The 25,080-nt window shown below is 36.6% G+C and overlaps 1 protein-coding gene across 4 annotated transcripts in view; it reads right to left on the bottom strand.

Annotated features, from left to right (window-relative positions):
• COL14A1 (collagen type XIV alpha 1 chain) overlaps nucleotides 1-25,080 on the bottom strand; it is a 174,778-nt gene that overhangs the window by 65,996 nt on the left and 83,702 nt on the right. For all 4 annotated transcript variants that reach the window (XM_054708522.1, XM_054708523.1, XM_054708524.1 and 1 more), the window contains 10 exons: nucleotides 21,460-21,599; nucleotides 19,762-19,885; nucleotides 18,014-18,157; nucleotides 17,018-17,182; nucleotides 16,389-16,427; nucleotides 16,095-16,233; nucleotides 13,946-14,088; nucleotides 12,265-12,374; nucleotides 8,640-8,798; nucleotides 573-650 (listed from right to left, as the gene is read on the bottom strand). In XM_054708522.1, the coding sequence (XP_054564497.1) occupies nucleotides 573-650; nucleotides 8,640-8,798; nucleotides 12,265-12,374; nucleotides 13,946-14,088; nucleotides 16,095-16,233; nucleotides 16,389-16,427; nucleotides 17,018-17,182; nucleotides 18,014-18,157; nucleotides 19,762-19,885; nucleotides 21,460-21,599 (1,241 nt within the window). The remainder of the gene's footprint in view (nucleotides 1-572; nucleotides 651-8,639; nucleotides 8,799-12,264; nucleotides 12,375-13,945; nucleotides 14,089-16,094; nucleotides 16,234-16,388; nucleotides 16,428-17,017; nucleotides 17,183-18,013; nucleotides 18,158-19,761; nucleotides 19,886-21,459; nucleotides 21,600-25,080) is intronic.

Below are 25,080 nucleotides of genomic sequence, written 5' to 3'. Positions count from 1 at the left end.
TTTCAGCCTTTGCTCATTGAGTAGCAAGTACCATGAGAAAAATCAATATGGAAAAACAAAGTGAGGGTGGAAATGTCCCATCAGATTCCAAGATTTAAGCAATTGCACACTGCCAATAGGCACACACATCCCATTAAGTCATTTTGGTTATTTAAGAATAAAATAAGCATATCATTTTTTTTTTCATATGGCTACTGAGTTATTAGGACATAAACATTTAGTAAGATGTTTGGACCTAATTACTTTAGCAATGGACCTGTTAGGTATTTCTTTTGGTTTAGGGATACCATAAAGTATTCCAACACTAAATATTTTATGAACAAGGAAATCTGGGAACATCTGGACTATGTAACTGGCACCAGGGGTTGTGCAGAGCCACCATGTATATACATGTGTCTTGCTAATTTCAGACACGCCTCCCTCTTAACATCTTTCTCATTTTCTTTATCATCACAATGAATTATCTCTGATATGAATTTTGCAAAATAGCATTTCATTTTCAGAGAAAACTCAATATAACTTTAGAACATTTTAATGAAGAACAGACCCAATAATGAATGAAGATTTCTTACCAGGCCTGGTAGTTCACAGCATTTGTCTTTGTTGGCCCAGGATGTGGAACAAACAATATCAAACATTTGTAACTGGAACTGAAATGTAAAGTGAAATTGTCATTCAATAAAAGATAGATACCTTGTGTTTATAATGATTTCATACTATATATCAATAATAGGACACCAATACATTTATAACATAACATTACCAAAAATAAATTAAAAAGTAATTCCAACAATATCAGACTAATTAGCTACTCAAAGACACAATGGTCTATGATTTTGTTAACAGTTACTCCATCTACCATCCAAACTCCCATATTTATCAAAACTTCCCTTCCCATCTCCACCTAAAGACTCTTAGCGCCTCTGCTGAAACCTTCCCAGTACTGCTCATCATGGTTACTCCAAGTGCCTCTGTAATCCTGCAACATCCCTTAGGTCAGTGGTCGGCAAACTGCGGCTCGCAAGCCACATGCGGCTCTTTGGCCCCTTGAGTGTGGCTCTTCCACAAAATACCACGTGCGGGCGCGCACGTACAGTGCGATTGAAACTTCGTGGCCCATGCGCAGAAGTCGGTTTTCGGCTCTCAAAAGAAATTTCAATCGTTGTACTGTTGATATTTGGCTCTGTTGACTAATGAGTTTGCCGACCACTGCCTTAGGTCTCTTTCATAGCATGTCTGCCACCATACAATACAATTATTTATATTTTCTTCTCCTTAGACTGTCAGCGCTTCAAAGGACAGAGAACCACTTATTTATCTTTGTGTCCCCTATTGCTATATAGAGCATATAGCAGGTGTTCAATAAAGGCTTGTTGAATTAATTCCAACTTTAATCATTCAGGCATACATTCATAAAATTTCTCTTTAATAGGACATAAGCTGGATACTATGTAGACCTTTAGGATACAAAAATGAACAAAACCACAAAGTATTCTGCCCTCAGTGGATTTCCAGGGAATGAGAAACAGGCACATAAGTACTGTTTTCAACATGGTAAGTGTCATGACAGTCACATATGGTATTGTGAGAAGCTGGGCTAAGTGTATTTTTATTTAAGCCATTGATCATGCCATAAATATTTAGACAGTCTTGCTCCATTCGTGTATGTTGGCAACAACTCAATATGTATGTTGAAATATACAGAAACATCATTATACTATCATTAGGGGCTGATACTAACATCATGACCCAACTACTTCTAATATTATATTTCTTCTTATATTATTTTCACATATTAAAAGTGTCATCAGTTAGAGAACTGGGAGAAGGATCAAGTTGTTTTTCCTTTTAAATCTTCAACCTTCGTTCAGCAAGTGGTGTTTTAAAACAAGAGTTGGAAACTCCTGGTGCCTTATTTTCTCCCATGCAATACTATTCATACCTGTCAGTAAATAACTGTTTCATCCCAGGATGAAACAGAGAATGCCTAAGTAGATAGGACTATTGAATTAGGTTAGCAACGATGCATGCAGTATCACAGAAGAGACTGTCCTAGATCATAGTCAAGAGAAAAACTCAGGCTTTCTCTCAATATGTCCAAGAAGAACTGTGTCTTGCTGCAAACATCCTTCCCCAAGTGAGTTTTGCAAGATTAATCAAATAACCCTTTAATTTTGAAAGCAGATCCATGAATCAAGGCATCATGTTTTCTTATGTCAATGTACAAGAACTGTGTTATTTGAAGAAATATGTGTGTGGTTCACTGATCTTATTTTTTCAGGCTAATTTTTTTTTTAATTTTTACCAAAGGGTATAATATCTTAGTCTCTGCAGGGCAACCACACAACAAAATTGTGATCATTAAAAAATTAGGTTTTTAAAATTAGAACATTTTTAAAGAACATGATTGTTGATTTTCATGAACAGCAAGAGCAGCAAAGATACTTCAAGAAACACAGTGGTTAGGAGGCTTTGGAGCTAGACTATCTGGGTGTAATCCTTAAGTCCTTCCCTCACAAGCTAATTCATTTTGAACAAATTAGTTAATGTCTCAGAGTCTTTAGATTTTTTTGTCTGTAAAATGAATAATAGTATCTACTGAATAGAAGGTATTCATTAGTGTAATAATAGTTGCCATAATAATAAAATGAGTTAATACAGGGAATTATTTAGAACAGTGCCTGGAATATAGTTATTATAAGTAATAAATATTTTAATGTAATATGTACAGCTCTTCCATAATTGAATTCTTTAAGGTAGAGGAGTATATAATACAAGGGCCAAAAATGTAGAATCAAAATGAAAGTGATATAGTATTGAGGGCAGATATATCATAGTAGTGTGTTTACATAATAATCATATATATTTAATGTTCTGAGTAAAAACTTGGCAAATAACAATAACAACAGCAGCAAACATTTAGTGAAGCCCTACTATGTACCAGGCACGAACCTAAGGACTTTGCCTGTATCATTTAATCTTCAGATCACTACAATGAGGCATAATACAGTACTAGCCACCCCATTCCATAGATTAATCCCTGGGATGCAAAAGCCTAAGGAATTTAAGCACATGCTGAAAGATGAGTTCTGGTTGGGATTTGAACAGTCCACCTCAATTTCTTATGGTTCATTTTGCAGTGAATAAATTTTTAGTCTAATATTGAAAATACAGATACCCGAGCCTAACTTTACAAGGCCATTTGTCTGGGGACATTTATTAAATGGGTCACATTATGACAGCATTAGATAGAATCAGCTAAATCTGTAAGTCATTCATCCATTAAGAAATTTTCCATTTCTGAACAGAGCCCTCAGTGTAAAACCATTTGTGACTGGGAAGATTTACATAAAGCCAAGGCCTTTCACTAGCCCCAAGTTGGCACCAAGCTCTGTGGAAGTTTTCAAATAAACATTCACCATCTAATTACCTATAACAGTATAATGTCTACATATATACCTTTGGCTAAACTTCTGCCCTATTGAGTGATTGGAATTCTTATGCGCTCATTTTATTCACTCCAGGGGTTGAATGCCTACTAAGTGCTGAATGAAGCCAATACTATCATCTGAGGAATGCTTGTGGGCTGCTGCTTTTTCAAGTTAGATGAAGTCAGCAGCCTTTTTTGTGTGTGTGAGCACAAAAAAATTTATTCATAATTGTTTTGCGTTCGTAATACTTTAGATTCTTCAGCCTTTATTTAGGGACTTCTTTTTCCAAGGCACATTTCTAGGGATTGATTAAAAAACCCTCTGGCTTTTATTTCAAAAGCAGTGACACACGTATTTGTACCAATTATGTAGGAAACAGTATAGAAGTGGTCTATCGAGAGATCTTACATCAGAGTGCCTGTACATGCAAGACAATATGGTTAAACATAAATCATACTTCAAGCAACTAATGCTAAGAGGCAGTCATTTTTTACTTTTGTAACTTCTTTCCTTTTGAACTAACTGAAAATGAAAATTTTATGTGCAAAACATAAAAAGGAGAGAGAAAGGTGTAGAACCTCCCACTTTTACTTTTTATAATCTCTTTCAAGGGAATACTGAGCCAATTACAAATGCTTGTTTTTCATTATTGGACATTTCTGTCTGGGTGTAGCACAAAAGGCAAGTCATCAAGGTCAAATATTAGCATGAAAATAAGATTAAAATATGTCTCAGCAGTTGCCACCGTGATCTGTGAATGCCAATTAAAATGTATCTCTGGGTCCACTTTCCACTCAGTACCAGATTTTATCCTTTTTTTTTTTCTAGCAACGCATAACTAAGCTTATAATTTGAAGTCAAGCTATACTTGAACTTATACTAATATTTAGAGAGACTGACATTACTCAAGAATACTGGCAAAAGATTACTGGGGACCTAACCCATCTTCTGCTTTTGATTTGGTGTTCAACTTTTATTGACTCCATTTCAAAACGAGGACTTATTAAGCATATACCATTTGTCAGATATTCAACATAGTGTTTTTATTTGTTCTCTGTTTATTGATGTTAAGGAAAACCATCATGGCATTAATTAAATTAGGAAATGAAAATTAACGGCTTTACTTGTTGGTAGGAATTAGAATACTTGGGTTTAAACATTCTTGGGAGGACCATTTTTATCCCATTTACTTTCAAGGTTGTAATTCAAATAATGTAAGACTTTGGACTTGTCAGTGAACATGACTCCCTCCTCTGCCTGAGGTTCTGTAATGATCAGACCCAGTGGAAGAGAGTTTAGAATGGAAGGCAGGTAACTGTATGCAAGTCACATATGATCTCACCTCACTTTGCTCATTTTTGGAAAAGGAGTCCCTCCCTAACTTCTTCAAGTCTCAATTTCTGCATCTATAAAGTGGGGCTTATTAAGTCTCTCTTCTTATGGGTATTGGAAGATTAAATGAGGTAATCACGGAAAAGTAGATACTGCCTAGGCGGCATCCAATAATATTAGCTACTATTCTTATTTTAAGGATTAAAAGATATAATTCTTGTGAAAAAATCATTTTATTGTAATTTAAAAATACTTGTTTCTATAGGACCATTCACTAGTCTACTATTGATTCCTGAATAAAAAGCTTTAACTTGGTAAATAATTTTAATAAAAACTGCATAAAAATTTGTATTTGTCTTTAGCAGCAGATGGCTAAACAAGTGTCCATTGGATGTGTGTTATATTTTAAAGGTGGAAGACACTAAGAAACATGACCCTATGCCAGAAGATAACATTTTTTCTAGAATCATCTCTGATTGGCAGCATTATAATTTCATTGCATGTCAGAAAAAATAGGAGACATTTCTTAGGAGAAAGAAGATGGGAAAAAGAAGAACAGCTGTTAAGTTTCTTCCCACTTGTGTTTTGACAGCTAAGTTAGGACTGCTTATTAGTTTAGTCCCACTGGGCACTTTTGCTGCCTATAAAATCTTTCATTGCAGAAACAAGTTGTTTTTATTATAAATGTGAGTAATTTAATATAGTAGTACTGTATCCCTAAATCCATTAATCTCTTCTCCACTCAACTTGGATTTAAGAAGAATATATTTTGTTTAGAGACTCAATATTTAGAGTTTTTCCATCATCTGACACTTTTTTGAATCATTGCTGAATTTGCCCAGGGAATGCTGACCTATAAACTACTAATCTCAATGATATGATAATTACTCCCACTGGGATAATCCAAAACTTGCACATTACACATTCACTTTAGCTAGGTAGTGAAGTACAAGTGTATACTAAGATTTTTTTTTTTTTAGCAATTTGTGATTTCTAAAGTGAAAACTGAGGACTGAAGCTTGTCTCTTGCCCTGCACTGAAACAATTAAGCAATAAACTCAAAAAGCAAGTGAGTTTCCAATCACATTCTTGAGAGCTAATTTAATATCATCCATTTTAGCATAATCAAATTCTTTAATAAGTGGGCAGACTGAAAACCTATTTGGTAATCCTTTGTAGAATTCTAGATTCTAACAAAAGCTACAACTTTTTTCCTACTAGCCTTACAAAGAACTCTTTTAATTATTGACTTCCATAAATTCCCTATTGTCTACTACTGGTTGGAAGTTACCACAGAGGCTGCTCTGTTCAATTGCTTTTCTCTCATGGACAGTTAAAGATTTATTGCTAGTAGGACTGAAACCTACAGTAACTTTTGCTTCCAGAAATAAAGTATTTGATGTTGAATCGGCCATATATTTAGAGTACCATTTATTTACATAGAGTATAATTTGAAGTAATTGTAATTGTAAAATTGTCATTTGAAATAATTATAATTATCAAACTATAATTGTAAAATACAAATTAGGAGAGGGTATGATATATATTATTGGATGGTTGTCAATACCATATATGAATAGAATATATGCAAAACAACATTTTAACAAAAGATATGGAACCAATCAAATAGATGACATTCTATTTAATTTCCAGCAAGTATTTCTTGAGAACTTTGTTCATATAAGATGTATTAGTAACTGTGATGGAGGATAGAAGGGTGTGGTTGTATGAAGACCATGATATGGTTTCTATTTTGAGAAATTTATACTCTGGCTAGAGGGATGAAATGTAGATATATGAAAGAAAAAGAAAATAATATATGGTCAAAAATAATTGAGTGTTATATAAGCAGTAGAGGGTTAGAAAAGGTGAGAAAGAGAAGGTATTACTGACATCCTTCAATAATAACAGCTGCTCGTTATTGAATGTCTATTAAGTGTAAGGAGATGTATATGTATTATTCATAAAATAAAAATAATTTAACAAGTGATTTGGGCCTAGAATCTCATATACCTAGATTGTTTCTCTTTCTTAAATTAGAGACTATTCACTTATCCATTCAAGCATCCATCTATATACATCCATTTATCCTTATAAGAAAGATAGCCTTAGTTTGCTAATTCTGGCTCTTTATAAGTTCTAGAGTGTGCTATCATATAAGTATCTTCCATGAGGCAGAAGATGGTGTGTTTCTTAATCAACGTAAAATTCCACACATTAAGAGGAGACAACTCCTTTAAAAATATTATGTAAACATCTTTACTAGTAAAAGTCTCTTACTATAACTAAAAACAAGAGAGTCTTCCATCACTTTTATATTCTCTCTTTCTAAATATCTAATCCATAGTTCTCCAAAGCAAAGTAGAACAAAGCACTTTTAAAGATGCCTCAAAACTCATGCTAAGTGAATAAGTCAGAAATATTCCAGAACAATATGATTTCACTCATATGTGGGATATAAAACTGAAAGCAACGAATTAACAAATAAGACAAACAAACAAAAAGACCCTCATAGACCCAGACAACAGTACGGTGGTTATCAGAGAGATGGGGAGGTAGTAAAGGGTAAAAGAGGGTCAAATATATGGTGATGAAAGAAGATTTGACTTTGGGTTGTGGGCATACAATGCAATATACAGATGATGTATCACAGCATTGTACACTGGAAACATAAAAATATATTATCCAATGTCACCCCAATAAATTACATATATATTAGCATCAATGCACACAAGGATTTCATTTCTATTGTTACCACAAAGAGAAATGCCACAAAATAGCAGAGTCCCAAAGTAAATCACATTAGCACTCTGGGACAGTTTGCTGGCGTGTAAAGTGAATGGGTTAGATGAGAGTAGTGCAATTAAAACTATGCTCCCTTAGGAACCATTGGAGGTGGGGGACACTTACTACCCCACATCCTCTCTCCCATTCAATCAGCATGGATCTGTTTTAATCTTATTTATTTACTTATTTGATTGACACATCAGAAGATTTCATTTGCACAAAGTGATCGTCAGCTTAAATAGACTTTGAGAACCACTAAGTTGTTCTAAAGTTTCATATAATGGGCTAGTTCTACTGACCTATGAAAGTACAAGACAATAATAGTCATTCATAATTCATTTTATGTTTCCATGACATATAAGAGAAATGCAGAATTGTTGGGGTTGTTTAAAAGAATAAACTATTCCCCAGGCTAATTGGTTCTAATTTATAAAATGACTCAGATTAGAGAATGGTGGTAATTAGCTATGACTGCATGGTGTTAAAACAAAAACTTGTATGTGCTGTGGGTAGTGAGTGAAGAAAAAGTGATTTCTTTGCCAGTTGGAAGTCTCCAAAGCTTAAATTCCTTGTTGTATGAAGAAAAATATATTATTTTAAAATGATATGTCACCTAGATAACAATATGATTAAAGGGTAAATTTCACATGAACAATAGCAAAAAGCTAGTTGTAAAATGCCCAAATCTAATCCAAATGAGAGGCTTATGTCAATTTCCTGTGTATAATAATCACACATTTTGTATGAATCTATATTTGCTTATACAAATGAAGTTCTTTCACAGTTTTGATTCTCACGTTAACAAACCATTTATGCCACAAATCATATGATGAGTATTTTACTATCTGAATTTTAAAATGCCTTTAGAAAATAAACTAGCTTAATTCCTGGAGTATAATATAGCAGAAGTTTACTGCCAAGAGCTTTAACTATGCATGTTTTAGTTCATTTATAAAGGCTGCTAACTATTTAGCCATCCATCCATCCATCCATTCCTTTACTAAATGTCCCCGCTGGGTAATAAATAATTATATTTTAAAAGACCTTTTTCTATAACAATAACATGGCCTCAATTGTTCATCCACTTACTGGTGCGGAGTTTCCATTTGGTCCTCTTGATCTAACCATTCTCCCTAGGACTTCGACACCATCCACTGTGATATTCGCTGATGCATTTATTGCCTTCTCACCCACTTGCTTGCAGTCAATAACCACTTTGGCCAAAGTCTTGTTGACAACGATGTGTAGCTGGATAAAAGTCAGGATGTTTTAGTAGGGAAGAAATGAGGGGAATATCAACCACATTTACATAATTGCATGACTCATCACCAACATATATGAAAGAGAAGAGCAGGAATTCTGTCACTAGGCATTTTGCTAGAGGAGAAAGGTTCTACTTTATTACCTCCTTGACTGTCCTACAGTCAGTACCATGTCTGTTTTTATTTAATTAATACTTTTCTTTAAAGTAACTTTGAAATGATTCACAGTTTAAAAATCTAGCCTTCCCATAAAGCAGTACTATCTTGAAATCACAGGGTTGTGGTGTGAATTATGCCTTTTCTGAAAGCACAATAAAACAAACATGAAAGTATTAAAATGCTGGTTGAGTTACCAACAAAAATTATCTGCGGTACTACCAGCAGTTGGTAATTTAAGGTGAGGAGAAAAGATCTAAAATCTAAAGGGAAAGGAGGGAGGCTTTCTAGTGACTCTGGGCCCAAATGAAATAAAGCTCTTCAGCTTAATGTATGGTTCAATTATCTGAAACTGGAATCTCTAGAATCTGGAGGTCCAATTTCAGGAGTCTACACATTCTTTGTGAGGATTTGTAAAAATCCACATCATCATGTAGGTGATGGTCAAGGTAAGTATATTCTAAATGAGACACGTTGTAAGCAAGTTCTACCATGAAATTTCAGTGCTGATAAAGCATTTCAATTTATGACGTTTGCCACATACTTCCTGTTTGTGGCAGGCTACTTGTTTAGTGAGCTAAAAGAGCGAACTTAATTGGCAAATAATGATTCATTTTCATGATTAAATGAAAACCAAAAGAAGCTTCAAATAGCTGTGTAAGAGAAGGTATCATAGCAGTTCAAAGAGAAAGTGTTGGGCAATGTGAATCATGGTTATAAGAGTTATAGCAGCTAGTACTATATTGTGAGCAGAGGTTGAGTGACCAGGATATAATGCCATCTTTAAAATTAAAATAATGTTACTTTTAATTTCATGGGTTTTATCCTATCTTAATTTATTTTTGTTTATTTGTTGCCTGGGAACTGAAAGCATAAAAACTTATACCAATTGTATTTAAGTAACATCATGATTTTAAAATTTTACAATAGTGGAGGCTCCTAAGAATTCTTTTTCCTTCAAAAAGAAGTTAATCATAATATATCCAGATCAATAGTGCAGGAGTAAATTACTTGTTTCATATTACATCTCTTTTATAATCATTTAGAAGGGTATAGTTTGACTCTTACGTGTTTTTGAGCATTGGAATATTTTTCATTATTATAAATTATAGAAATTTTTATGCTGAGCACTGGACAACCTAATATATTATGTGTGCTTTAAGAACTATTAACTTATGAGGGAGATTATTCATATTTTTTTAAATTGTTGCTCAGTGGTTAGAGTGTTGGCCCCCGATGGAAGGGTCTATGGTTTGATTCCTGGTCAAGGGCACACACTTGGGTTGCAGGTTCAATTCCAGGCCCCAGTCAGGGCATGTTTGGGAGATAACCAATCGATGTGTCTCTCTTACATTGATGTTTCTCTCCTTCTCTTTCTCTTTCTTCCTCTCTCTCTCCCCACCCCCTCTAAAAAAAGAAAAATCATTGAAAAAAAATTTTGCTTTACAAAAGGAGACATTAAAAAGTTTTCAAAAATATTTTGATTTCACTTAAGGATTCATGTATATAATTATAACTTTTTGAAAGAGACTTTGGGGCCATACTTCATACCCAAAATGTACAAAATAAAGCCAAATGAAGATCAATAAGAAATTAAGGTAAAGTATTTATTCAATTATAACATAAGTTTATGAACAAATCATATTTGATCAGTACAAACTGAATTTGCATCAAGATTTTCCCTTAATGGATATATTAGTAAAGTAGTTTGTTCCATGATATGCCTTCCTTATTTTATTTAGCTTTAACTTTATTAAGACTTAGCAAAGTGGAAAAAGATTTTTCTTTTTTACAAAACAATTTATTGATGAGAGACAGAGAGAAACATCCATAAGTTGTCCCACTTATTTATGCATTCATTAGGTGATTCTTGTATGGGCCCTGACTAGGGATCAAACCTGCAACCTTGGCATATAGGGACAACGTTCTAACCAACTGAGCTATCTGGCCAGGACCTAGGAAGATTTTTCTTCATATAATTTTTAAACACTTAAAGGTTTATGAATTTGAAACCAATTTTTAATGAACCTACCTATAGGTCTTTGAGTTCCTCTGGTAAGGTAAGCAAAGCTTAAGATTTACCTAAAATTCTTAAAGAATTCTTTGAATAAAAATTACAAGCCCATGCCTATTCCACAGGCAAAGATGGCAATTTTTTTTTAACACTCGTGAAATCTCACATGCTTTTCATCTGTACATTTTTTTCTTGACTACTTTGCAGCAGACACTGCCTAACCAAGAAAAGAATCATGTCAAGAGGAATTTGGTGGGAAATGACAATAACTCCAAAGATATAGTAATGGGACCAATTTGAGCCATGAACTAATTGATCTCCACTTGCATCTCATGTGTTTTTACGGTATCTTTTATAGTCCTTTTCAGTCAGGAAAAAATTACATTTTTATGCAACTCTTTTTATGCATGACAGAGTCAGAATTTTGTTATGCAATTGTTCTATGCAGTGATGGTATTCAAAACCCCAGAAAGTAGTAAAATTAGGTGTTTGATCATGTGCTATGTCAGGAGACAGAACCAAGATGAAGACTGCTTTGCTATATCCCTTTTCTCTCTATATTAGGGCAAGAAGGGATGGGTTAAGAGACTTTTTCTAGCACCACCTGGTAAATGCTCTGTTCTCCCTGCAGTCTTGGTACTGCATGCCTACCAGTGGGGTTATTTTCCAAACATAAAAGAAACAGTACATATTAGAAGAAGCATGTCTACCAAAACTAAGGGTTTCCGAGATTTAAAATGTTAAGGAACAGAGCTCTTGTTACAAGTCCAAATTAAAAAAAGAGCAAGTTAAGTCAGGTTTTACAAAATTTGTCCTCGGGGTAACTTTTATGATGGCAGTAATAGGTTGTGTGTATATATGCTTTAAAAAACACAGTTATAGGTTTATTTTTATATAGATATAGCTATGCAATCAGTTATATCTATCTTTACATTTTAACATGATTCGGCTAGTTGTGCCTTTCATCTGCACTGGTAGCCAGGTAGACCAGCAATCCTTTCTACAGCATACATAATGCCTGCTTAATAATACAGTGCCGTCTATTAAATTGTTCCTCATGGTGGAAACCTGGACCACTTTTATCATATCTCCTGGGGTACCTGCTAAAAAATGCACATTTCAGGGTTCCATCTCAGAATCTCTACACATTGTTAATAAGCCCTGTAGATAATTCTTTCTCCAGTTGAAATTTGAGCTACAAAGCTCTACAAATAGTTTCACCATCTATCTGTTGCTTTGCCCACAGTGAATAAAGACTATGTGTACACAAAGCATTACCCACCTTGTGAAAGCTTCCATGGAAAATTTTCCTAATTTCAGGTCCTTCAAAAGTAATAGTTTGGAAATCCCCACTGTAGTCATAGTTGAAATAGGTTAGGGTTTTTCCACCATCTAATCAAAGAAAAAGATTTTAGAAAGAATTAAAATGAGTGAATAATTTTCTACAATTCAACTCAAGACAGAAAATAATGCATCCATTGTTTTGAAGCTCTGTTTACAACAAAGTGATGAGTAAGGAAGGAAGGATCTTTAGTCCTTGGGTTGCCCAGGCTTTTAGCTGACCAGCCTAACTGACTTAACAATGTGGTGATGATGGCAAGGCAAGAACTCCTACACATTTTCTTCCTCTATACTTCATTGCCTACATCACCCTCTTGAAAGAGGGTTGTCTGAAGCTAGGACTAGAGGCAGACAGAAAGGGAGAATGAAGTTAATCAAATCTTAAGAAACAGAAACCAGACTCTTTGCCTAATTAACCTACTAGAGCAAACAACTTTCCCAGGACATGCAACTTATACTACCCCAAAAGAATGATACTCCAAGATGTCTCTTATTATGAACAAAGGAAAGCCTTCCTAATCTTGAGTATTTCATGTTATAAGGAATATTCTGTTACATAGAAATAAGAATATTTTTCTCACTAATTCATTCCCAGGTTTCAATTTAATCAATTTAATTCTTCATTCTGCTTTCAAAAGGAAAAGCTAGTCTTAGTCATTTTGAGAGACTTCATTGTTTTCCAGTCCTGCATGTATATGGAGTTAGTGGCTTACACCTTTTTAATCTATAACCTTCTCTTAGTTTTGATATCCATACAAAATGCTTTCACAAGATCATATTTAGTTGTTGATTCATTTCCATGTACTGAAAAGTCCCTTCACAAATACTAGCTGAAAACAAGTTTAAAACACTTTCCTTATCCAAATGTTTGAGTTAGTACCTAACAGTGGCCACTAAATTTTGGTTCCTAGCTTCATTGGAATTCTAAACTAAAAATCTATTCAGAAAACTCATAGACATTAACAAAAAACTTGATGATCTTCTCAAGTGATCATCAAGAGTGTGAGGTTAAGAAGCTTCCTTCATTGGTTCCTTCTCAACTTTTCAAAACACAAACAATGGTGGGTTTCTCAGTCTTCAGACCTCTTCTCTTCTCTTTCCAAACTCATTCTCTAGAGGACCTCACCCAATATCATGGCTTATATATCACCCAGACACAACTTTAGAATTCATTTCTCCATCTCAGAATTCTTGCCAAATATACTTCTGGCAGTCTGGTGGTTTTTTGTTTGTTTGTTTGTTTGTTTTCAATATGAAATAGGCATCTTACAACATCATATCCATGTCCAAAAAATGAACTTCTGGTCTCATGCCATTGACTGACCCCTCCTTCTATCAACCTCACTCTTTCTGTAGTCTTCAGTAGCTCAGTAATTATCTCTTTCACCTGCTCACTACTTTTCCCAGAGTCTAGTGCTGGCACATAGTAGGAACTCAGTGAATATTTGTGGAAAGAAGGAGTGGATAAATGAAAGAGTGAACTGTTACATAATTCATTGTAAGTATTCACTAACATGGTTTAAGTGAGGTATTCTGCAATATACACAGAAAAGGCAAGATGGCATGTCACATACATCACTCATACATGTGTGTACAGATGTTATATAAATAAATATACTTACTATCTAAAATAACTCCAACCAATGGGTCCGAATTTTTATTTAAAATCTCCCAAAGAGCAAATGGCTCCTCCGGAGTGTCAGGAAGAATCCGGAATAGAAAACTGATCGTATAATCAGAAGGCAATCCTTCTGGATGCAAATACCTAAAAATGGAAAGAAAAAAAAATATTTTCTTGTATCTCTCCTCAAAAGAGAAAGATGCAATTTACCGTACCTTCGCGACACCTACCAGCCAATCAGGAATGGGTATGCAAATTAACCCAAGAAAGATGGTGGGTTAATTTGCATAAGCAAGCGCTGAGTGGCTGGGGGTGGGGCGGGACACTTGCATCATTGCCATGGCGACAACACAGGCGTTCCGCACTGCCCCAGCAGCTCTGAGCCTCTGGGCAGTGTGAGAAGGTGGAAAGGCGGCTCCGGGCCAAAACGAAGGCGAAGCTGGCAGCCAGGGGAAGGAAGGCCCATTCTTGCACGCATCTTCATGCATTGGGCCTCTAGTCTGATTATGAAAGTGTAAGTAAAAATCTTAAGGAATCCACCAAAAGTGCTAAATAAGCAAGACTGTGTTTATAAAACCTGCCAATGCTTTGAAGAGATTACAAAATCACACATTGCAGCCTGGCCAGTATGTCTCAGTGGTTGAGCATCTACTTATGAACTGAGAGGTCATGGTTTGATCCCAGTCAGGGAACATATCCAGGTTGTGGGTGAACAATTGATGTTTCTATCTCTCTCCTTCTCCATTCCTCTCTGAATCAATATAAATATATTTCTAAAAAACTTACACATTGCAATACTCAATAGTGATATAAAAACACTGTCAATAACCACCCTCCCCCCAAAATTGGACACTGAAAATGTTTCACATTAAAATACTGAAGGTGCCTTAGCCGGTTTGGCTCAGTGAATAGAGCATTGGCCTGTGGACTGAAGGGTTGCAGGTTCGATTCCAGTCAAGGGCACATGCCTGGGTTGTGGGCTCGGTCCCCAGTAGGGGGTGTGAAGGAAAAAGCTGATCAATGAGTCTTTCTCATCATTGATGTTTCTGTCTCTCTCTCCTCCCTTCCTCTCTGAAATCAATAAAAGTATTTAAAAAATAAAAAAATATTGAAGGCATTTTGAGACAAATGTTGATTTGGAATGTGAAGTAGCAGATCTTGAGAGGTGACCCTCTTAAATCAGGAAGTCTCAACCCACAAGCTCTAGTACCCCCAGAGTCCGCAGAGTGGCTGCAAAAGGCCCCAGGAATCCCTAGGTGCATCCGACTGTAAAGCAAATAGATAATCTGATTTTTACATAAACCTAATACTTCTCCTCAGCTATATGGGGCTACTAGTAGGACTTTTTAAAGATAAAAACCATCTGAATATATGACACTAACATAAAATGGTTCAGGGAGGGGTGTGGACCTGATTGCCAGGCAAATCCCAGCATGGCCACTTAAGGAACTATGGGATCTCACAAGTCATTCCTTGTGCTTCAGTTTCGTTATCTGTAAAACTGAGAAAATAACTGAGTCTTCCTTGCATAGTTTTGTGGAGGTTTCAGTGAGTTCATACACACAAGCATGGATAATGCTGCCTGGATCATGAAAGTGCTATGTAAGTGTCAACTATCTTTATATAATTTTCTTAGATCAGCAGATATTAAAGTTCAACCAGCATTAATTATATGTGAGTCTAATTTAAAAAAAAATTAAATATATTTTTATTTATTTCAGAGAGGAAAGAAGAGGGAGAGAGAGAGGGAGAGGGAGGGGGAGAGGGAGAGGGAGAGGGAGAAGGAGAACATCAATGATGAGAGAGAATCATTGATCTGCTGCCTTTTGCATGTCCCCCACTAGGGACTGAGTCCATAACCCGGGAATTGAATCATGACCTCCTAGTTCAGCTTATGCCAGATGGCTGAGTCTAATTTTTTTAAACAAAGAAATCTAAACATCATCTGCTCTAAATATTATAGAAAATCCTACCAGGAACTATTACAGCCTATCATAAGTGGGCATCATTTTCACAATATAATAAAAATTAATTATATTATATTATAATTTAAAATATTATATTTTAAATTATAATATAATATAATTTATTATATTATTGAGATATAATAAATAAATTATTGGTTTTAATATCTTGCAATGAAAACATACTTGGTAGGCTGGGAAACCAGGGCATCTTTATGAAGTCGGTAACAAGGATACACATTGAAGGTACCAGGCTCCATAGAAACCCCTTCCATCGATGAAAAATCCTTTTCAACCAAACCAAACATTTCCATCATCTTAAATCCTTTAAAAATAAACAAAGAAACAGGCATTTTTAGGGTGTTAAATTTCAAAATTAGCATATTAAATTAGCCTATTAAATTTTAAAAGAAAAATCTGGACCCCCAAATGGGAGTTATTTAATATATTTCTACTTGGAAAAATTGTGATAATGCATACCGGCAAGATCAATGCCATCCTTGTGCACCAGTGGGCAGGCTGGAAAACAAGACAAAACAAACAATATAAAACACTAATTTAGATATTTTGCAAATGTATCCTTTCCCTGTCCTGAGAACAGGAAATTAACAATCTTTCCAGAAGTCAATTGTGAAGGGAATCCAAACCAGATGTGGCTATGGTTTCCTGTGGATTCCTAAATATTGAAATGCTCTCACTTTTTCTCTTAAACCAAAGGGCCATTGCCTCCTTCTCCTCTCCTGGGTCCATGAAAACTGTGGTGGTCACTTAGGAACATATGTTGGGATAAGTCTCACTTCTAGTGCATTACACTGGTGGGCAGTCTTAAAACATTTTTCAAAACTATTTGCTACAGCTGTTTAAGAAGAGTTGCCTTTAAACACAGACTCTCATCTTATAGGGAAGGTCTTCATCAATCTAAAACTCTATCCCTGGGAGAGGAGAGGTTTACTTCCAAATGCTCTAAAACTTAAAACAATGTCTGCATAACAAACAGCTCTGCGAGACAATATTCTTTCCTCGGATCAAGATGCGATTCATTATTTAACTGGTATGAAATATCATAGCCTTTAAGCAACATGAGTAAGCACACATTTCAAAGAACTCACTTGCCGAAGCGGTTTCGCAGACAAAAGTAATCAACTCATCTTCAATTTTCTTAAAGGCGTCAAAGTCATCCACAAAGAAGACATGGCGTGCACTAGGCTTGCTGCCAATGTTAACCAACTCCGAATAATCCGCATCAGCCACACCAATTGCAAAAATGCTGTAGCCTGTGGCAGAACGGAAACAGATTTCTGATTACCTTCGATTGCACAACAGATAAGTATCGCAATAAAGACACGTCCAAATGTTTAAAATATGTTTGTGAAAGAGGGCTAGTGGGGTGAATAATTCATTCTTAACAGTTCATCATAATTCTGCATGCACATATTTCATTATATGAAAATTATTCCATCATCCCCTACAAAACTTTTCCGTTTTAAAGAAACTCAAGAAGGCTAATGTCCCCATTAGTACTTGAGACAAAATAGTTACCATTTGAGTAACATCTTTATGTCTGCATATGTTTAATAATTATGTTAAAATTTATAAGATGTAGTGCAGTTGAAACAGAGAAATTTTATCACAGTTTTTATTTCATATGTAGAAACTGAAGTGTTAATAGGCTTAGCAGCCAGAGGTAGGTCATGGTTCAATTCTTGGCAAATGAATATTAAACAACTGCTTGCCAGGCATATTTTATATAATGTATCTTCACGACAGTGTTATGAGAATCCCCATTTTACAGATGATGAGGCTGAGGAGCTTCTGTGCAGGTTCCCTCCCTGGCCCTTTATAATGGTTCTTTTCATAGTACTGCATTTAATTGTTGGCATTTCTTATACAGGGAATCCTGTATGTAGAAGAAATATTAGAGAAAATAAAGCAAAATAATAGATTTGTAACCTGAAAAGTATTTTTAAAATCACATTTTTCAGTTATATTAAGAAAGATTCAGAAATATTTAAGTCATACAGATTCAGCTTTTGAATGTATATTCAGAAAAAAGCAATGTTACCATATTACTGGGAGCCACTATTGCTTATCTGTGTAAAACTCACCATCTGATTGCATTTCCCTGGAGATTTTGTTCACATCATCTTGTGATCGTCCATCAGTTATGACCACGATGACCCTTGGGATGCCTTTTCTGGTACCTGACTCAGAATTAAACAAGGTATCTCGGACATACTTAATTGCTTTTCCTGAAACAGAAGAAGGAAACAGTTCAATTTCATTTTTGTTTTGCTGGGGAGGGAAGGGTAAGAACAAAGTTCTTAAATCAATGAAAATCTTTTTTAAAAAAATCTATATAATTATGCCTTAAAAATGTGACTTTGGATGATTAATGAAGATGTGATATATACACTGAGTGGCCAGATTATTATGATCTCTGAACGCATAATAATCTGGCCACTCAGTGTATATCCTATATAATAAAAGGCTAATATGTAAATTGTCCTCTCGACCAGGAGTTCGACCAGCAGGCAGGCTAGCCAACCGCCCATGTCCCCTCCCCGTGGCCAGGCTGGCCGGACCCCACCCATGCATGAATTCATGCACCGGGCCTCTAATATATATATATATAATATATATATATATACACACTAATAAAAAGGTAATATGCTAATTAGACCAGGAGACCTTCTGGGAGACCTTCCAGACATCCTTCCGGACAAAGCCATGGTGGTGGGGCTGAGGCAGAGGTGGTCAGGAGCAATCAGTCCAGGAGGGGAGGGGAGTTGTGGGTAATCAGGCTGGCAGGGGTGGCAGTTGGGGGTGAACAGTCTGGCAGGGGGGTCCAGTTGCGGGCAAGCAGGCCGGCAGGGGGGGCAGTGGGGGGTGATCAAGCTGGTGGAGAGGGGGGCAGTTGGGGGAGTGCAGGCTGGAAGAGGGGGTGGATTAGGGTGATTAGGCCAGCAAGGGAGGGCAGTTAGGGGTGAGTAGGCCAGCAGTCAGAGTGGTTAGGAGCAATCAAGCAGGCAGGCAGGTGAGCAGTTAGGAGCCAGCAGTCCCAGATTGCAAGAGGGATGTCCAACTGCCGGTTTAGGCTTGATGCCACAGGAATCAGGCCTAAACCGGCAGTCAGACATCCCCTTCGGGGTCCCAGATTGGAGAGGGTGCAGGCTGAGCTGAGGGACAACCCCCCACCCCATGCACGAATTTCGTGCACCAGGCCACTAGTATGTATGTGTGTGTGTGTGTGTGTGTGTGTGTATATATATGCACGCGCACACACACACACACACACACACACACACACACACTGAGTGGCCAGATTATTATGCATTCAGGGATCATAATAATCTGGCCACTCAGTGTGTGTGAGTGTGTGTGTGTGTGTGTGTGTGTGTGTGTGTATATATATATATATATTCAGTCATAAAAAGATGAAATATTGCCATTTTTGACAACATGGACAGATCTTGAAAATATTATGCTAAGTAAAATAAATCAGACAAAAAAGAAAAGAACCATGTGTTTTCACTTATATGTAGGATATAAAGCAAAAAAGCAACAAGTGAACAAATAAAACAAACTCATAGATACAGAATATTGGGAAGGGTGGGGTGCAGTGTAGGGTGAAGAGCAAAGAGGGGTCAAATACATGTTGACGGAAGGAGACTAGACTTCAGGTGGTAAGCAAACAATAGAGTCTACAGCGGTCCCATTACAAAGTTGTACACCTGAAATTTATATAATGTTATTAACCAATATTATCCCAATAAATATAATTCTATACAGGTAATTTCAGTAATCACTAATAGTTCATTACTTTGGGTATTAACTGGGCTTTCTTTGGTCTTACCTGTTTTTGTATTTCCTCCTTTGTATGAAATATGTTTAATTGCATCAAGAAGAGTCTCTTTGGTTTTGTAAGTGTTTAGCTTAAATTCCGTTCTGGGGTCATCAGTAAACTGAACCATTGCAACCTGGAGAGAGAAGGTGAGTTTGTTTTTACATATATGTAGACTCCCCCTGGGCCAGATAAGATACCTTCAATTTAATTTCTTACTTAGTCCACAGTTTCCTTGGTTTAAAATTCCATACACATTACATACCAAGTCTGATGACACATTAAATAGCATTTTTTCTCTGAGTACCTTTCAGAAAGTACTTTATTTTAAAAATCTCTCTCTACAGACTGACATATCTCGATATGGAGGTGGGGGACGAGAAGAGATCAAGCAAAGAACTGTCATTTTTGTGAGCCTTCAACTGCTACCAGTTTATTGAGATCTACTGCAGATGTCACCATCTTTAGGAAACCTCCTCCGATCCCTCTTTCAAAACAAATTGCTCCCTCCCTGAAATGCTTCAGCAACTTTACGTATTTGGCACTGATATCCAAAATTCCTCAGCTGTTCTTCCAAAATATATTCCAGAGCTGTTCATTTCAGTGCATCCCACTGCTACCACCCTCACCCAGACCCCCATCATCTCTCTGCTGGACCATGAGAGCAACATCTTAACTGGTTTCTCTGCCTCCGCTCTTACCCTTATTAATATTCATTCTACAAAGCAGCTTTTAAGCTTTTTGAAAAAGCTTATCAGATCTTTTCTCCCCATACTTTCTGCTGGTTTCCATTGCATTGATGATGACACCCAACTCCTTCAATGGTCCATAAGACTCAAAATAATCTGGCTTTTGCCTACTTCTTCCACCTCTTCTCCTGCTCCCCACATGCTCACTCACTATATTCTAGCTACAAGTTTTAGAGTCTGAAGCCTCAAGTCTCATTCTCATCTTAGTTCCTTTGTACTCACTGTTTTCCCTGTCTGCAAATTCTGCTCTCAGATCTCCTTTGTAATCATTTACATCTCAGTTCAAAAGCCACCTCCTCAAGAGTCCTTAAATGACCACAAAATTTCAAATACCCTTTTATACACACACACACTTTTAAGTAACCCTCAGTGAATTTAAATCCTATCACTCTGTTTTCAGAGCTCACATCCCTACCTTGTGAACTTACTTATTTTCCTATTTATGTTTATCTCTCACTCTCCTCCTCTCTATGTCTTTAAGAATATGATCACCAAGAAATTAGAGGCATTGTTTGTCATATTCAATGTCTGGCCATAATAAATCCTCAGTAAATATTTGTTGAATGAATAAATTAGTTTTATGTTTTATTTGATTTATACTAGTGTGACCATAACTTCTATCTTTCAAGACTTTAATGTCTGTGAGAACTGGGGAAATATTGAGTATATCCACAAAGGAAATACTCTATCCTAGTATATATTAAAGAAACATCTGCTGGCATGGCCATTCTAACCTGTCTTAGTTTGCTGAACTCAGTAGCTTTTAAGGATTAGCATCTTCTCAGTCTCTGTCAGGCATCAGTAAGCTGCTTCCAAACACAGACTTATGTATTCTCTCATTTAGGGATGGATTTGATCATTATAGTTCTTTATCTATATGCCCTGACTAATAGCCATAATAATGCATTAGAATAGCTTTTTAATGCATATAATAAAGTAATAATTGATCTATTAGCATTACCTGAGTTCCATCTGCACCTATCTTGTTCAGGGCTCCAATGGTGTTATACAGAAAATCTGTGATCTTGTTGAAATTTTCATCTCCAATACTCCAGGATCCATCCACCATAAACACCAGGTCTGCCTTGGCAGCTTTACATACTGAAGACCAAGAATAAATGTTGAATCAGACATAAGAAGAAAACAAAGTTGGTATTAAACCAACAAAGCAGGTGCCAATTTCCCTCTGGTAACTCATGCTTTTTCCCAAAGAAAAGGTATCAATCTTTTCAGGTTTATATTCCAAGCTTTTGCTCATTATGCTTCCTGACCATCATTTCTCTTCTATGTTCAAGGTTCCTATTCATGACTCAGAAACTTCTGCTGAACACGTGAAATTAGAAAGGAAAAAAATCTACCAACCTCAGTCCCAAAGAATAGAAATGAGAGAAGAGAAAAATGTGGAAGTGAGGTGATTTACAGACAGAAGAATCAGCAAACACTTTCTAGTGCCTACTGATTAGGAGGAAGTCCAAGCTATCGCCCTGGGCACCTTGTCTTCTGTTTGTTCAGTTGGTAACTTCAGAGTGATTCAACTTCAAAAGGAAGACATGTGACACCTACAACTTGATATGCATTTGGGCTGAGGTCATATGCAAACTTTAATTCCAGCCTCGCTCATTCTGTCTGTGACTTTCTGCCACCCACTGATACATGCCAAAAACATACACTAATGCCAGCCTAGGGAAAATATGATCAGTAGGTATAACTGATGATAACACTAACAAGCAAGCAAAAAATATGCCAACAAAAGCCTACTCCATTGAAAGCATTTTAACTGTCATTTTTGGCATCATGTGCACTTTCAAATGATCTATGCCTCTTTCCCTTTCATTAGTTTAATAATCTGAACCTTCTAAGATTAGACGAGTGTTACACAAATATTCTTTGGGATAATGCGCCTTTCTCCTTTCTTTGGAAAAAAAAAGCACCCTCATTTGGTTTTATTTTATTAAGTGCAATGTTATTCCCTTAAAGCTATTTATAATGTAAAATAAACCATCTCCAAGTGAGGTAATACTCCAGGAACAATAAGGATCTGGTGAGGTTGTTCTCATGGATGCTTTGTGATTTGTAAAATTGTACAATTTTACGGTTTGAGTTTAAAGCTGAAAGGGACATAAGATCTGCTAATAATAGGCTTCTAAAGTAAAACCTGGTCCTCTGTTTTCAAGGAAAGATGAAAACTAGATTAGGTTTCATCTTCAAAATGAAAGCAAAATCTATTTGAGTAGATCATCAAAATGAAAAATTAATAAATCAAAGAAAATACATCAAAATGCATGAAGAAATTACCTCTGGGATAGGAAATTGTATTTTTAATTGTTTTCTATATCCTCTTTTGTACTTATTAACATCTATATATATATATATATAAGAGCCTAAGTGGCTGTCACAACCAAAACAACAGAATGGACAACCAAATAGGCTGTGTGGGGCGACCAGGTTGGCAGGGGGGTTAGGAGAGACAGCCAAACAACTGAGCAGCAGGCTGCGTGAGGTGACCAGGCTGGCAGGTGGGGCAGTTGGTGGCGACCAGGCTGGCAGGGGTGTTAGTGAGGGACGACCAAACGACTGAACAGAGGGCTGTGTGCGGCGACCAGGCTGGCAGGGGGGGCAGTGAGGGGCAACCAAATGACTGAACAGCAGGCTGCGTGGGGCAACCATGTTGGCAGGTGGGGCAGTTGGGGGCGACCAGGCCAGCAGAGGGGATCAGTGAGGGGCAACCAGGCTGAAGGGGGGGGGGCAGTTGGTGGTGACCAGGCTGGCAGGGGGGCAGTAAGGGGTGCCCAGGCCAGCGGGGCGTGACCAGGCCGGTAGTGGGTGCAGTTAGGGGTGATCAGGCAGGCAGGCAGGTGAGCAGTTAGGAGCCAGTGGTCCCAGATTGTGAGAGGGATGTCCTGGATTGGAGAGGGTGCAGGCTGGGCTGAGGGGAACCCCCTCCCCCATGCACAAATTTCGTGCACCGGGCCTCTAGTTTGTTTAATAAATACTTAGTATTACTTTAACAATAAAAATTTATAGGCTTTTTAATTGAACACACTCAGTACAAACAGAGCCTAAGATGAATAATGCATTCAAGAAGCAAAAGCCCCACCATTTAAAACCATCCTAAAAAACTTCAGGAGCAAGTTCTCTGCCCTGTCAATCCTTACTCTCGCAGACCCTGCACACATCTTCCATGAGCATTCATGAATGTTTATTGAATGATAACCATGTTCAGCTATAAATAAAAATACTCTGACCTCTGAGAGTTTTGTGATATCTGCACATCAGAAATGTCTAAATAGTAAATTTATCAATGAGGATTCTGCTTTCAGTTCCAATAGTGAAAATAATCATAACTACTAAGACTAGAGAAGGCTGCAACTGAAGACAGAAGAAATATTCTGGCACACCAGGTAGAGTACTAGTAAATAGCATTAGATGATGCAGGACAGCATAAGACATGTACGGGAACTCTGAGCTGGACCAATGTTGCTGTGACTGTCTTACAGTTGACAGGTTGGAAGAGATAAATTTTAAGGTCAAGGTCTCTTCCAAATCTAAAAGCCAATAAAATAAAATTGAGTAAAACAATTTAACATTTAAAAGAATGCAGTCACTGTATATTACTAATATGGAAAAATGTTAGACATTAATTATTATGTGAAGTGAAGTGAGTCACTGAATCTAAGGTATGATCCCATTTGAAAAACATAGAAGAATTATATCTGTCTGATATATGCATCTGTAAGATATATATCTATATATTGTATTGATATATGTCTATATATGTATCAGGTAGACTTTCTTAAAGGAGACCAAACTGGTACAAATGGGTATTTGTGGGAAGTGCTCTTCTCCCATTTATTTTCCTAACATAACCTGGGAAATGAGTTCACCAAATAGGCTGATCACTGGAATGGTAGGAAGGATGCTGACCTTTAGTAGAGTTTCTCATTGCCTCTTTGTTTCCCTGACACATACCCTCTCCAGCATGTGACCCCACTGACTTTAAGCTGCTGTAAGACAGGAACAACTTAGTTTTCATTGTATCCCTGGTACATAACAGGTACTCTAAAATACATGATGAAAGGAAGAACTCTGCCAAAACAACCTTCCAACTACATGTTCCACCTTTATCCTCTCCTCCCCCACACCCTCTTGTCCATTGCACCAAGATTATTTTTCTCAAACACTGATTTCCTCAGGTCAGCCCCCCTCCATAAAACTTCTCATGGCACACTATTTCCTTTAGGATAGAGCTCACACTCCTTAGTCTGCAACACAAACCACTTTGTAACTCTATCTTCACTCTTTTCCATGTGCCACTCATTGTTTCGCAAACACACTGTGCTTAGATCTTTCCATGACTGAGTGCTCTTCTCTTATTTATTTACCTTTAAACTCATTCTTCAAAATGTAGATCAATTTACAAGTAATTAACCTGCATTAGCATTAACTGTTTTCATTTCTGGACAACCACAGTTGGAAATGAGTCCATTTCCAAACTCATATTCTTGACTGGTCATTATAGGCAAACACCTATGCTCTTGCAATACTGAGAATAAGCATTCAGCAGCAATCATATATTACTACT

This window comes from Eptesicus fuscus, chromosome 19 (assembly GCF_027574615.1).
Source record: "Eptesicus fuscus isolate TK198812 chromosome 19, DD_ASM_mEF_20220401, whole genome shotgun sequence".
NCBI lineage: Eukaryota > Metazoa > Chordata > Mammalia > Chiroptera > Vespertilionidae > Eptesicus > Eptesicus fuscus.
This window is presented reverse-complemented; position numbering and strand designations above follow the sequence as displayed.